This window comes from Podarcis filfolensis (assembly GCF_964270895.1).
Source record: "Podarcis filfolensis genome assembly, chromosome: 2".
NCBI lineage: Eukaryota > Metazoa > Chordata > Lepidosauria > Squamata > Lacertidae > Podarcis > Podarcis filfolensis.
In genome coordinates, this window is record NC_139605.1 from 117,701,912 (window position 1) to 117,717,285 (window position 15,374).

The 15,374-nt window shown below is 45.7% G+C and overlaps 1 protein-coding gene across 1 annotated transcript; it reads left to right on the forward strand.

The window, feature by feature from the left end:
* Nucleotides 1-4,797: 4,797 nt before the first annotated feature.
* On the forward strand, nucleotides 4,798-13,798 carry DAZAP2 (DAZ associated protein 2). The gene is made up of 4 exons (XM_083599541.1): nucleotides 4,798-5,006; nucleotides 7,867-7,988; nucleotides 10,103-10,345; nucleotides 12,322-13,798. Exons 1-4 carry the CDS (start codon nucleotides 4,994-4,996, stop codon nucleotides 12,445-12,447), a joined length of 504 nt encoding a protein of 167 aa, XP_083455667.1. The 5' UTR covers nucleotides 4,798-4,993; the 3' UTR covers nucleotides 12,448-13,798.
* Nucleotides 13,799-15,374: the final 1,576 nt, after the last annotated feature.

Genomic DNA, 15,374 nt, shown 5'->3' on the forward strand with positions numbered 1-15,374 from the left:
GCATGGGAACCGCCAGAAGGCCCTCGGTGCTGGACCTCAGTGTCTGAGCTGGACAATGGGGGTGGGTGGAGATGCTCTTTCAGGTATACTGGACCGAGGCCGTTTAGGGCTTTAAAGGTCAGCACCAACACTTTGAACTGTGCTCGGAAACGTACTGGGAGCCAGTGTAGGTCTTTCAAGACAGGTGTTATATGGTCTCGGCGGCCGCTCCCAGTCACCGGTCTAGCTGCCGCGTTCTGGATTAGTTGTAGTTTCTGGGTCACCTTCAAAGGTAGCCCCACATAGAGCACATTGCAGTAGTCCAAGCAAGAGATAACCAGAGCATGCACCACTCTGGCGAGGCAGTCCGCAGGCAGATAGGGTCTCAGCCTGCGTACCAGATGGAGCTGGTAGACAGCCGCCCTGGACACAGAATTGACCTGTGCCTCCATGGACAGCTGCGAGTCCAGAATGACTCCCAGGCTGCGCACCTGGTCCTTCAGGGGCACAGTTACCCCATTCAGGACCAGGGAGTCCTCCACACCCGCCTGTCTCCTGTCCCCCCAAAATAGTACTTCTGTCTTGTCAGGATTCAACCTCAATCTGTTAGCCACCATCCATCCTCCAACCAGGGGAATTTTCTTCCGGCACTGGTTGGAGTCACTGCCACCTTAAAATAAAGCAGCATCTGTGGTTGTTGAATATATATATAAGAAATACTGTAATTGAATCTGGATAACCTACTTCTAAGTCAGTTACTAGCTTGATTCCAACCTTCCCCCTTTATTGGCCTTTATTGACACAAGAGGAAACAATGGTTTTCTTTATTGTTGGTTTGGCTTCTCTTCTGAACAAGGAACTGGGACTGTCCTTCTGGTTTTAGTCTATAATACTGGCTTAGAGACTGAGAAGTAACTGCACTCTACTGAGCACCTTAGATCCTTCTGCAACCTTTGATACCAAGTCTGTGAAACTTTGGCAAGGGCTTGTGGAATCAGTCTGGAATGGACCTGTTCATTTTGGGGAGATAAAGGACGTGGGCGGTAGTAATAAGTAGCCATTCATCATTTGCCCCCATTCCTGTTCAATGTGATATGCAATATCACATTTTGTCACTGATGATATATGGCTCTACACCTCCAATTTTCATCCAACTGAAATCCAGCAGTCTTGGAAGAGGACTGGATGCAGGCAAGCCAATGGAAGATGGGGCTCACACAAAACTCAATTAATGTTGCTTGTAAAATATGTGACCTAAGGAAAAACAGAGATTCCCACATATTATTATTTTGCATTTTATATGTGCTTGGTTGTGGATTGTTCCAAGTATCTGGCAGATAAGCAACTCAGGCAGCAGTCTTGTATGCATTTTCCTGGAATAAGTCCCACTGAAGTCAATCTAACATTTGAGCAGGCATGTTTAAAGATTCCACTGTTGGTATGCAATCCTATGCACACTTACCTGGAAAGAAGCTCCATTGAACACAGTGGAATGTGCTTCTGAGTAAATGTGCACAAGGTTGCATTGCATGTTAACAAAAACAAAACAAAACTAGATTTAAAACATTTTATCTTACATTTGTAATTTCATTTGTTTGGTTGAATGTTTTTTGCATTGGATATTTTGGATGCAAGAAGTGTTTGATTGTTCATGCTTCAATTTACATAAAATACATGAATATGTAAAGCTACAAACCTATGCAAAATAGTTCTTCACTCCACAATAATTACTGCATCAAAATAAGCCCAGATGCACACCTGGCTAGGGGTACTTTCCTCGAGGAAAACTGCCAGAAGTGAAACACATTCCCTTCATCACACAAAACACAATCATTATTTATTTATTTTTTAAAAAACCAAACCAAGGAAGGAGGAAGGATTATCTCAGTGTTTGTATTATATATTGACTGAAGATTTTCTTGATCTCCATGTGCACAACAGTTTCTCTTTCTAGAACTTATGAAAAGGATTATGAAAGGGATTCAGGTACTCAAAACAGTCACAAAAAATGAACAATATGAACAGTACAACCCTCACCCCATGTCAGCTTTCTAATAGCAATAGCATCTGAGATGAAAACACACACAGCCAAGCATAGTGGACAAGAAAGGTGTACAATGAGAACACCTTTCGCTTTACATTAATACTGTACTGGAATCAGTAGGTATAGCTATAATAGTCTTGCTATATAAGGTCAAACGTCCTCCTACGCCAGTACTATTTTGCTTCTAGCCTGGGATATGAAGTTCAGTTTTGAAGTTCAGGACCTTTCATTTTCTGTTCTACTTTTCCATTCTTCTAAGTTGTTTTGTATCGTAATTATTTTTTAAAAAAATAAAATTCACAAATTTAATTCCATTAAGATAACCCCTACTAGGCGGATACTGGAGGGACTTTTCAGTGGTGGTGCCCCAGTTTTTTACTACTCTGGTGGGTAAAGCACCTACCCACTTGTCCTTTCACTGCTGGGCAAAGGCTTAAGAAAAACCCTCCCTTGCCCACCAGGCCTTTTATAATCTTATATAACTCTACTGAAAGCACAGTATGCCATTTTTAGATGATGCTGTTTTGGGGTGTTGGTTTCCCGTCGGTTTGTTATGTTTGCTATTGTATTTCTTCATTCTATAAGCTCCCATGGGATCTCCTCTCTCTCTGTTTGGGCACAAATCGTTATACCTAATGAATGGATTAATTAGATTTTTTTGCCACTTTCCCACCATGCTCCTCAAAGCGGCTTACAACAAATCCATAAATTTAGTTATCACAGCCAGTAACTTCTTGTTGTTGTTTAATCGTTTAGTCGTGTCCGACTCTTTGTGACCCCCTGGACCAGAGCACGCCAGGCACTCCTGTCTTCCACTGCCTCCCGCAGTTTCGTCAACTTCAGGTTGGTAGTTTCGAAAACATTGTCCCACCATCTCGTCTTCTGTCGTCCCCTTCTCCTTGTGCCCTCCATCTTTCCCAACATCAGGGTCTTTTCCAGGGAGTCTTCTCATGAGGTGGCCAAAGTATTGGAGCCTCAGCTTCAGGATCTGTCCTTCCAGTGAGCACTCAGGACTGATTGCCTTAAGAATGGAGAGGTTTGATCTTCTTGCAGTCTATGGGACTCTCAAGGGTCTCCTCCAGCACCATAATTCAAAAGCATCAATTCTTCGTTGATCAGCCCTCTTTATGGTCCAGCTCTCACTTCCATATATCACTAATGGGAAAACCATAGCTTTAACTATACGGACCTTTGTTAGCAAGGTGATGTCTCTGCTTTTTAAGATGCTGTCTAGGTGTGTCATTGCTTTTCTCCCAAGAAGCAGGTGTCTTTTAATTTCGTGACTGCTGTCACCATCTGCGGTGATCATGGAGCCCAAGAAAGTAAAATCTCTCACTGCCTCCATTTCCCCCTTCTAGGTGATAGGAGGTGATGATCTTAGGGGTTTTTTATGTTGAGCTTCAGACTATATGTTATGTACTGAGTTGAATAGGATCCAAAATGCAGCAGTCTGATTGATCCTAGAACAATAGGATCCAAAATGCAGCAATCTGATTGGTCCTAAAACAATAGGATCCGGACTGCAGCAGTCTGATTGGTCCTAGAACAATGCAGCAGTATGATTGGTCTGCAGGAGCCACCCAATCCAGCTCCAGATGGAAGTGAATCTACAACTTGATTGGCCTACAGGAGAATTCCGGAATTAGCCAATCATGTGCAGATACTTTGGGGAAACTTTCATTCCTTCCTCCTCACCACTATGAGCTGAATAAAGAGCATGAAATCCACTCTCGACTCTGAGTATTTCACCATATTTTGCACTCTCCTCTTTCACCCTCATTAAAGGGTTCTTTAATTCCTCCTCACTTTCTGCCATCAAGGTTGTGTCATCTGCATATCTGAGGTTGTTGATATTTCTTCCGGCGATCTTAATTCCGGCTTCGGATTCATCCAGCCCAGCCTTTCGCATGATGAATTCTGCATACAAGTTAAATAAGCAGGGAGACAATATACAGCCTTGCCGTACTCCTTTCCCAATTTTGAACCAATCAGTTGTTCCATATCCAGTTCTAACTGTAGCTTCTTGTCCAACATAGAGATTTCTCAGGAGACAGATGAGGTGATCAGGCACTCCCATTTCTTTAAGAACTTGCTATAGTTTTGCACAGTCAATGAAGCAGAAGTAGGTGTTTTTCTGGAACTCTCTAGCTTTCTCCATAATCCAGCGCATGTTTGCAATTTGGTCTCTGGTTCCTCTGCCCCTTCGAAATCCAGCTTGCACTTCTAAGAGTTCTCGGTCCACATACTGCTTAAGCCTGCCTTGTAGAATTTTGAGCATAACCTTGCTAGCGTGTGAAATGAGCGCAATTGTGAGGTACCCCGTGCTTTTTTTCTGGGGGTACGCATACCCCTAAACATTTTGTGAATCTGTTTGGCCTCATTGAGGGGCAGTATTTCAATATGAGTAGGAAAATGAGAGTACCCTTAAACATTTTTTAAAGGGAAAAAAGCACTGCCAATACCCTTTTAAAATGCGTTGGGGATGGGGGTGGTGGTTATTGGGTTGTTTTTATTTTTATTAAGTATTTTGTGTTGTTATGTTGTAACGGCCCAGAGACCTGCGGGTAGAGGGTGGTCTACAATTATTATTATTATTATTATTATTATTATTATTATTATTATTATTATTATTATTATTATTATTAAATAAAAACTGCCAATCGCCTCCACCACCTGTCCCGCCTGCCCGCCTCTCTCCCTCAACACCTTCTGCAGGGCCAAAGGCCACGCCCCTCACCATTATGGCCACGCCCCCCGCTCGCTCCCTGCGCTTCCTCCCTGGCGGCAGCGCTGCGGAGTGACGTCACGCGCTCGAACGTAACCCCTCTCATCGGGGCTGCAGCGACGACGACAACAACAAGGAAGTGATTGAGCGAGAAGAACCGCCGCCGCCGCCGCCTCCGCCGCCGAAGCCGACAGTCGCCGCAATCCCCCGCAGCCGACCGAGCCGCCTTTCCCGCCGCCGCCATCATGAACAGCAAAGGCAAGAGGCTGCCCCCGACCCCTCCCGCTCCTCCGCCCGCAACCCCGCCCAAGTCTCCTCAGCGCGCTGCGAGGCGCTGCTCCTTTAAGGCTGGCGCCGCAGTCCCGTTATCTGCGGGCCTAGCCCGTAACTGGCGGCAGTCCTGACCAATGGGAAGCCTCGGAAAGGCCTGTGTGTGGAGGGGCGGAGGGGTGGGGGAAGGGCGGATGTTAGGTTGCTATGACGCAACCCTCCTGGCCAGAAAGTTAACCCTGTGGCTGCCGCGTGGGGGGTAAAGACGTGGGGAGGGGGTTTGTTGGGCAGAATGAGCCCTCCGTTCCCCTTCGAGATCTGCGCTGTGGGAACACGGGGAGGAGTCACGTGGCCCCTTGGCAGCTCGCAGGCGCAGTGCTGCGGGGGCACCCGGGCTCCCCCGGACCGGGTCTCCCTTCCATCAGGCCCGCGGGAAAAGCTTGGGAACTGTAGCGCTGGAAGCCAGAGATGAAGGGAGGAGGGGGGAGATTGGATGCCGGGCTTTGGGGGAGGTGGGTCGCGTGGAGATGGGGAAGCCCCCGTGGGAATTAGGTGGTTGGGGGGGGGGAGTGATCTTCCCTTTTTTGCACAGCGGATCTGGACTGCAAAGAGCAGGTGCTGGGTGTTTGCATGTGTGTCGTCCGTTGCTGCCTGCAAACACGTACCCAAGGTCCCAAGCACCCAATCGCATCCTGGTGTTCCAGGATTATTACCCAGCATATTCAGTTCCTAATGGTAGCTTGGATTTCCCTCCCTCCAAACAGGCACTGCTGTATTAAAATGCGCGTGAACGTTTGTTGATAAGTGTTTTTCATAGAATCGTAGAGATCGAAAGGGAGCGCAGGGGTCATCCAGTCCAACCCCCTGCATTGCAGGACAACACTGGGGCTCAAACCCACGGCCCTGAGATTGAGAATCTCATACTCCATCCACTGAGCTATCGGGGTGCATGGACTGGTAAACGTTTCTCCGCTCCATCACTGCTTTCTCAAAACGCAGTTATGGGCCCAATAGGATCACCACTAACCAGGCAGGTCTTTTGTGATGCTGTTCTTGTCCCTGGTAAATGTCTGGGTCATAAGGTGAGGTAAGACAGTGAATTGAGGAAGGCCAGAAAAGTTAACAGGAAAAAATTGTACCAGATCCTTAGGAAGAAGCTGGCAGGGAGAGGAGGCTGCACCTATTGTCTGATTAAGACTGGACAGGAATAAACAGTGACCATTAAGACTAATCACAAGATTTGAGTGTCTCCTGCTTAGACGGACACTACAGTGGTACCTCAGGTTAAGTACTTAATTCATTCCGGAGGTCTGTTCTTAACCTGAAGCATCACTGTAGCTAATGGGGCTTCCTGCTACTGCCGTGCCGCCGGAGCACAATTTCTGTTCTCATCCTGAAGCAAAGTTCTTAACCTCAGGTACTATTTCTGGGTTAGCAGAGTCTGTAACTTGAAGCGTATGTAACCTGAAGCGTATGTAACCCAAGGTACCACTGTAATCCCATTTTTTGTTCCATAGTGGATATCGCCCTGCATTTTTGCTTTGCTACTCTACCTGTATGACAGGTGTAATGCCAATAAACTGTATTTTACTTGACTTGACAAGCAGATTCTGGCCAGTCAGTGCATTTGGAATTAAGCCCAAGTTCAGTGTGTTGCTCACTGTAAAGTGAGTACATTTACATGCAACCTACATGGAATGGACTATGTGGTAAATCATGTAGTCCAAGCTGTGACCTATGGGTATTTTGACCTCTATATCAACATCCCCCACCTGCAATAGTACCTGTTCAGCCTGTTTTTTGGAGAATATATATATATATATATATATATATATATATATATATGAGAATGAATGACAAAACCAGAATAATATTGGGTCATTGGTAGTCCCTGTACTGGGATTTTCTCTTTATGCCCTTTCATCTTGTGCAGCCAGGGAGCTGAAGCATTAAGAAAAGCTTGGGGGAAGCCAGCATAGTGTCCTCTATGTGTTGCTGGGCTCCAGCTCCCATTGTCCCTGGCCCCTGGTAATGCTTGTTGGGGATGATGGGAGGAGTTGCCACAACATCTGGAGAACGTCATGTTGGCTACTTCTGCTATAGATCAGCTTGACTCTCTTCAATTTTCAGAACAATCTGATTGCTTGAGCAGTCTGTCCCACACCAATGCTATCCAGTTTCTATAGATACCTACAGAGTTTCAAGTATAAGCTAACCCCTTGTAGTTGAAGTTCTGCATAATGCTTACCTAGTAGATATTTGTAACAGGTTGAATGGCCTAACTTTATGACGAGGTGTAAAAAGCAGGCCAGCCCTGCTGTGGAAAGAAATATGGGTTGGGGGGACTGTACCAAATGGGCAAAGTAATCTCACTGGAGGAGATACTTGATTAGACTACCAATGATGGATTTCAGTGTTTCACTGTTAAATCAGTTTAATAGATGAAAATGGGTTTGGTGTCTGTGGGAAGAATGATTAAGCAGTCCTTCTCTTGCTAACTTCTGAAAGATACATATGGTCCCCGTGAGATGGCACCATCAATTTTTTAAAAAAATAGTTATTGACTACTTTTAGTCTTAAGCCTGGTAGGAGAGCAGGTTTGAATGACACCAGCTGAGCCTCCTTCATTCATCCCTCATTTTCTAGGTAGCTTCCTGCAGATGTAATTTTCTAGGAGATGTTTTGTTGTCTTTAGACCTTCTGCTGTTTAGGTATCTCTCTTCTTTCAGATCTGTTTTCTTTCTTTCAGATAAGGCTTCCAGAAGAGAGTGTTTCCCTGACCTCACATGCTTCCTGTTCTTTTGCAGCAAGAACCATTGTGCTAACATTGATTAACTTTTCCTCTTAGGTCAATATCCTACACAGCCTTCCTACGCGGTTCAGCCTCTTGGTAATCCATCAGTCTTCCCACAGACCATACAGCTTCCTCAGGCTCCACCTTACACCGAGGCCCCTCCAGCTTACTCTGAAGTACGTACCTTGTTCTTCTTTTATAAGAATGTAAGACTAGGCCTGCTGAATCAGACCAAAGGCATTTCCCCACCAATAAAGATAACAGTACTGATTAGTAATGATGACGGGGATGGAGTTGCTGCTTACAGTAGTGTATTATCAACTAACTCGCCCATTGTGGCATTTTTAACTTCAAATATAGACTTTCCAAGCCCTGCCTTAGCTACATGTAAATGTTTGCGTGTCTGGATGCTTCATCATGATCCTGGGTCCTGCATGGCAACAGAGACAACTTGCTTTCAAACTTTGTGTCAACACCTGTTGATCACATAAGGGGTCGTAGTATGCCCATAACATGCCACTGTGGCAACAAAGAGTTGATATGGCACCATTCTCATAAGGGTCTTATTGAGCTTAGTGCCTTTGCTAAGCCTAACCGGCTTTGAATTGTGTAGCACATGGTGACTCAGCTTCCAATGACAATGGTTCACAGAGAGCACATTATACCAGTGTTATAGTTCCCTTCTGCCTTCTGTTTATTTCTCCCTTTTAAAAATCTTTTATCAAACCCTTCCCCACAGAGGTGGAGTACCTGATGGTGCTGGACTACAATTCCCATAATCATTGACCATTGGCTATGCTGGTGGGGATGATGGGAGTTGAGAGTCCACCTGCATCTTTACCAGCTGAGTCCCAAGCTGCCTAAGATACTGCCTCATTTATTCTGTCCCACAATACCCCCCACTCTTGGGTTTATCATTCATGTACCAAGGACCGCAAGAGGACCGAGAGATGTGAAGAGACCTTCTCACAGGCTGGTCCAACATCTTGCATCTCTCTTCTGTTGGGGACTTATTTGGGGATAAGCATCTTTTGGAAATCTTTTGTGGCTAGCTATTAGCTGCCAGGGTTAAGGTAATGATGGTGGATTTTAGATGAACTGTATACCAGCTTTTAATTTCATCATAGTTGAATGTATTTGTGTGTGTTTGTGTGTTTACCTACTTTTATTCAGGATGGGCTAGGGCCAATCTTTGTATTTTTAAAATAGATAATGGAAATCTATATGCACAACATTTTAGTGAGTAACTCAAGCAAAGAAGACAGGTTTTCACCCTGAGCTTGCAGTCAAAATTTAAACTGTGGAGGTGGTGAAGGAGGGTTTTAGAAGCAAGAGGTTGCTGTCGCTGATAGTGCTGCTTACACTCTTTACCTCTTAAAACAGGCACCAGGCATCAACATTCAATGCTGGCTACTACTGCCAGTTGTTCAGATATTAATTGATGGCTCCTTCTGTTTTGATGGAGTAGCTCTGTTCCAAAATGGGAAGAGGAGGTGGGCAGGTCAGTTGGCGGCAAAGTAATTTCTAGGCATGTTTACTTACAGTCTTGGGCTTGATCCCCAAATTCAGAAGAGTGGCCTCCATGGCTGGGAAGGAGTTTTGCCTTAAATCAGGCATCCCCAACCTGCGGCCCTCCAGATGTTTTGGCCTATAACTCCCATGATCCCTAGCTAGCAGGACCAGTGGTCAGGGATGATGGGATTTGTAGTCCAATCCATCTGGAGGGCCGAAGGTTGGGGATGACTGCCTTAAATTCTAGGGAGCTGCTGTGATTCAGTGTGTCCCATGGATTTATGTTTTCCCCTACATGTTATAGGGCAGGCACGTCCAACTCCCAAGAGGCTGTGATCTACTCACAGTATAAAAAGACCGGCTGTGATCTACCCATTGTCATTTTGGGGGGGGGGTGTTGACAGAAGAGCTTTTTTGGGGGGGTTGGCCAAAGGCAATCTACCTGAGACACCCCTGCAGTCTACCTGTTGGACATGCCATGATGGACAAGCACCAGGTGCTACAAACAAACAGGCCGAGACTGAGAGCCTTACATCTCTTGCTTGCGAGTTTGCCAGTAGCACCTGGCTGTCTCCTGCTAGAAATAAAATGCTGCGGGCTTAATGGTCTGTTTTAGCAAGTCATTTTGTATGTTCTTAAATTCATAAAGTGCACTTCTGTTGTCAGTGGCAATAAGCCACTTTTTTCTAAGTTTGATGTGTTGAGGTGTAAGGTTTCTGATTAAGGGGCCTTGGAATAAGAAACCTTTTCTGTGCTCTCTCTCTCTCTCTCCCTGCAGCTCTACCGCCCAAGTTTTGTGCACCCCGGAGCTGCCACCGTACCTACCATGTCTGCAGCTTATCCTGGTGCCTCCCTGTATCTTCCTATGGCTCAATCCATGGCTATGGGTCCAATGGGCTCTTCAGTTCCCCTGGCATTTTACCCAGTGGGCCCTGTCTATCCTCCTGGGTCCACTGTTCTCGTTGAAGGGGGCTTCGATGCGGGAGCACGGTTTGCAACTGGTGCCCCTGCTAATATTCCTGTAAGTAGGGGGCGAAGTAGAGTGATTGCATCTTTCTTGTTTTTAAAATAGTCTGGGAAAGCAGGGAGGGTGCTTAAAAATTATGTCAGGGATTGTTTATTGCTGGAGAACCTGGTATGCAAACTAAGCAGTATCAAAGCAAATACCTGTAGTGGTAACGCAGCAGAGGAATCGGCAGCGTTTCTTTATTGAGATAATGAACAGCTCTGCAGGGATTATAAGGTCTTTCAGCCATAAGCTTCACTCTGGGTGTAAATTGTGGTAGACAAGCCATGAGATCAGCCAGAGAAAACACCAAACAACCTGATTTTCCTGAGGTTCTCTAAAGTTTAGTGAGAACATAAGGTAAAGGTAAAGGGACCCCTGACCATTAGGTCCAGTTGTGGCCGACTCTGGGGTTGCGGCGCTCATCTCGCTTTATTGGCCAAGGAAGCCGGCATACAGCTTCCGGGTCGTGTGGCCAGCATGACTAAGCCGCTTCTGGCGAACCAGAGCAGCACACGGAAACGCCGTTTACTTCCCCCCCGGAGCGATACCTATTTATCTACATGCACTTTGACATGCTTTCGAACTGCTAGGTGGGCAGGAGCAGGGACCGAGCAACAGGAGCTCACCCCGTCACGGGGATTCGAACCGCCAACCTTCTGATCGGCAAGTCCTAGGCTCAGCGCCACCCGCGTCCTAGTGAGAACATAAAAGTAGCTAATTTCCTTCAGTTCCGGTTTGTGCACTGAAGCTACTGCAAGGATGCTTTGCCCTCTGTGGGTAGGCTGCTATCTTTGGGAGGGGATTATCTCCTCCTTCCGAGGGGATTCCCCCTTTTCTTCTGGAAAGCCCAGCTTTGCAGAAGTTAGGTTTTGCAAACCATCGGGGAGAGGCGAAGGCCGTAGGCTGGATCTTTGGGAGGCTTGTTGGCTTCAGGGCAGTCCATGGAGCTCTTCTGCTCTGTGCAGCTCTCCTGCTGCCTTGCCTTTCTAGGCCATGCCTTTTTTAAAAAAATTGTATGGAAATAAATCTGCGCTGCATTTTGTCTGCCAATGCACAGCATGTTGCTGTTCGTTTTTCGCAGCTGACTGCTGCTGGCTGCAGAAACAGCCGAGGTGGATGGGCAAGCATATAGTCCCACCACAGGTACCGCTGTGTGGTCTGCAATTGTAAATCACTGCTGGTATGTGGAGGCAGGGACAACTTGCTCAGCGAATGAAAGAATCCCAGGTTCAGTCCATGACATCTCAGCTAAAAGGGTCTTTGAGTAAGGCTGGGAAGGCGTCTCTGCCCCAGACCTGGGTGGAGTTCTGCCAGTTGACAGTTCCTAGCTCTGAGCTAGATGGATCAACGGTCTTGCTTGGTTGAGGGCAACTTTATAGGATCATTTGTGCAGAACAGTCTGCATCATTCACTGTTATTAAGCATTAGTAAAGGTAAAGGGACCCCTGACCATTTGGTCCAGTCCTGGCCAACTCTGGGGTTGCGGCACTCATCTCGCTTTATTGGCTGAGGGAGCCAGCGTACAGCTTCCGGGTCATGTGGCCAGCATGACTAAGCCGCTTCTGGCGAACCAGAGCAGCGCACGGAAACGCCATTTACCTTCCCGCCGGAGTGGTACCTGTTTATCTACTTGCACTTTGACGTGCTTTCAAACTGCTAGGTTGGCAGGAGCTGGGACCGAGCAACGGGAGCTCACCCCGTCGTGGGGATTTGAACCACCGACCTTCTGATCAGCAAGTCCTAGGCTCCGTGGTTTAACCCACAGCGCCACCCGCATTACATTGCTGTAATACTGCCTTTTTAGCACGCAGCCCACAGACTGGATGTGGTTTGGATGCCATGTTGCCCAGCCTCCCAAATTCTTGTTTAAACCCTGGTTTTTGGAGCCCTGCTTGGCAGCACATGGACAGTCTGGGGGCTGCTTGCTTGTTGTACCTTCTAGATGCTTTCCCACCCCCCATTAACAGGTTGCTGTTTTTCTCTTCCAGCCCCCGCCTCCCGGCTGCCCCCCCAACGCGGCCCAGCTGGCTGTCATGCAGGGCGCCAATGTTCTAGTGACGCAACGGAAGGGCAACTTCTACATGGGAGGCTCTGATGGCGGCTACACCATCTAGTGAAAGAAGGGGGGGCTACATTGGTGTAAAGGAACGACATCACATACTGTCAGCACTTCTCACAATGTAACCGCTTTAGTCGTATTAACCTGGAGTTGCAGTTTAGACACATGATGATGCGGGGTGTCTTCCTGGTGCCCTGTCCCTTCAGGCACTTTTTTCTTTTTAAAAATTAAAAAAGCAAACTTTAAATACAAAAACCATGCAATGGTAGGAGTGCCTCTCTCAAACTTTGGGGGTTAAATTGTGAAATGAACGCGAGCTGAGCTGCCCCACAGATTTCCCTTTTAATTCCACTGGAGAGTGCTTTCACTGCAGCACTCTCTCTCTCTCTCTTTCGGCTTTTATTAATCAACTATATATAAAACCAGGGGGTGGGGTGGGGGTGGTGAGAAAGGGACGGGAGGGGGGAGAAACGGAAGTCTGGAAGAAAGCCTAGCTTCCAAGTATCATATAAAGCTTGCAGATAATGCCTGTTGCCAATGAGTAGGATTAAGATAATGCATCCTCTTTCCTCTTCCATAGAATCAGTGGTGCTGGGGAGAAAGGTGGCCGGATAGAATTCCTTTGGGAGGGAGGGCATCGATGGCAGATGCCTATTCGAGAAGCAGGACTGGTGGGCTAAGTTCTCAATTTCAGAACCCTCCAACCATTTCCTTCTCCTCACTTTCGCTCTCTGTTCCTTTGCTGGGAAGGTATGCAGCTAGAGTGTTGGCCCGAGATGTTCTTTTTCTACACTCTTAAGTGATCTTGGACTCCTTTGCACATTAAGATTCTAACTGAAGCCATGTTTTGGTGCCAGAAACACAACATTTCATTAAATGCTTCCTGTACTTTTCAAAATAAAAATGGAAATGAGAGCTGAAAATGAAACAATTTTTTTTAAGGGAAAAAAAAGCAACCCGGTGTATTGATAACAAAACTGTATGGAATGTTATTCAGGCTAGAGAGACGAGAAGGTCTGTTGGACGTCAATCAGCATGCAAAGGTGCTGGCTTTGATGGGTTGGTTTTTTGTTTTGTTTTAGATTCAAACTTTACAAAGTGGCTTGGGTACAATGAAGTCTTATTAGAGTTAAGAAGAATATTTCAGGGATCCTCAATCTTTTTTGTTGTTGTTTGCTTTTGTTTTTATGAATTAAAAAAATTATCAGATTTGGTGAATATATTTTATCTTAATTTTCTGTGTGTTGTATGTGTCATGGTCAACCATACAGCTGACTGTTAATGAAAGGTTGGGATTCTAGGTCTCTCTGTAAACACTGTGGTGCACTTAACTTGTGGACTTTTTATACTAAAAACAAGTAGAATAAAGGCTATTTTGAAAATTTGAATAAAGTGACAAAGTTGAATTTAGCCTCTTAAATTCCTGTCCATCATAACACCGTAACATTTAAAATCTGTTTTGCCTTTATTTGTTTCTCTGTGCATTGTAACTGGTCAGCATGAAACACCGTTTGGTTATTCAACTTTTAGCGTCAAACAACATGGAATGTGAAATGTGTCTTTAGGAAGCCCATCAGTTGTTTTTAAAATTGGTGGGGGAGTTCCTTAGGACTGCAGCAGCATGCAGAGGGGAGATTTAACCCTCTTCTTCTGCATTGTGGTCCAGACCTCTCTCAAACTACTATTATCCCCAGCCATATGGTGAGAATGGTTTTTGTCAGAACTGCCGTGGGGAGAGTAACACATACTCTGATCTCAATGATCTGTTCCCTTGCGTGATTGATTTAAAAATACTGACAGGTTTCCTAACAATGCATGTAGCATAGCAGTGGGGAACCTGAGCCCCTGCAGGTGATGTTAGTTGGCAACTCTCATCTTCCTTGACCGTTGCCTAGGCTGCCTGGGGCCTAGGGAGGCAAAGGTACCCCACTTTTGGCTTCACATTACATTCAGTTTGGTGTTAAGTCTCTAATTCTGAACACATTTACATAGACAAGACAGATTTCATCCCCAAAACTTTCAAATTAAGTTGCGTTTAAGATTGCATATCACACACCACTGCTTTTATGGAAGGCTGGTTTGCTACGTACGATGTTGGGCCGCTGTCCAAAATGGCACTGCCACATCAGATTCTTCCCCTTTCTGTAGTGTGTGCAAACATTTACCTCCAAACTGGTCTGGTCAAATGCTTTTTTTCCGTATAAAATTTTGAAAGCAACTTGCAGAATTTGAGAAAATAGTTTAAAAAGCAAACAGTCGGTTTAGAACATACAAATACAGAAATGCAAAACCCCAAAAGCAATGAGTCATTCGCAGTGTGTGCATTTCCTTGCTGATGCCAGATCAGTGCCATTGGGGATGCCAGGCTGTTGGCCATGTGTTGCAGAGCGAAGGGAGAGAACTTCAGTTGGGCTGCTGTTTTCACCTGTTGCAGAACACTTACATTCTCAAGATACAATCTTAATACTGTAACACGTATCTTCTTAAAGAGTGAAGCAGAAAAATGCATCAGTTGCCACAGGAACCTTGATATCAAAATTTCAGAATGCAGGGGGGGACTGGAGCCAAAGAGAAGATAGATTAAATTTCATTTTTCTCCTCATTGTCACACACAATGTAAAGCGTGAGTCTGAGAGAGAAGCTGTTTGAAACTGCATGAATTGTACAATCATCAGAGACGCACAGTTGAGTAGGCACATACTGGCTTTGTCATACACAAGATTTTCACATGACTCTAAAACCCTCTTGAAGCCTCAGTCACATGCATGAGTGTTTATTATTGCAGAGAAGCAAGGTTAAATGTAAATATGCTTTACGCTATGACCACTGCAAGTTTATAGGTGCTGGAAAAGCAAAAGTAGTATAATTTTTTTGCCAATCCATTTTCCTGCACCTGTCACTGTCATCTGAGTGTATCAGGCTTAGATACTGCTATGGTAGTAAGAGGGAAAGAAGTGTTCAGTACTCCCAATGACGTATTTG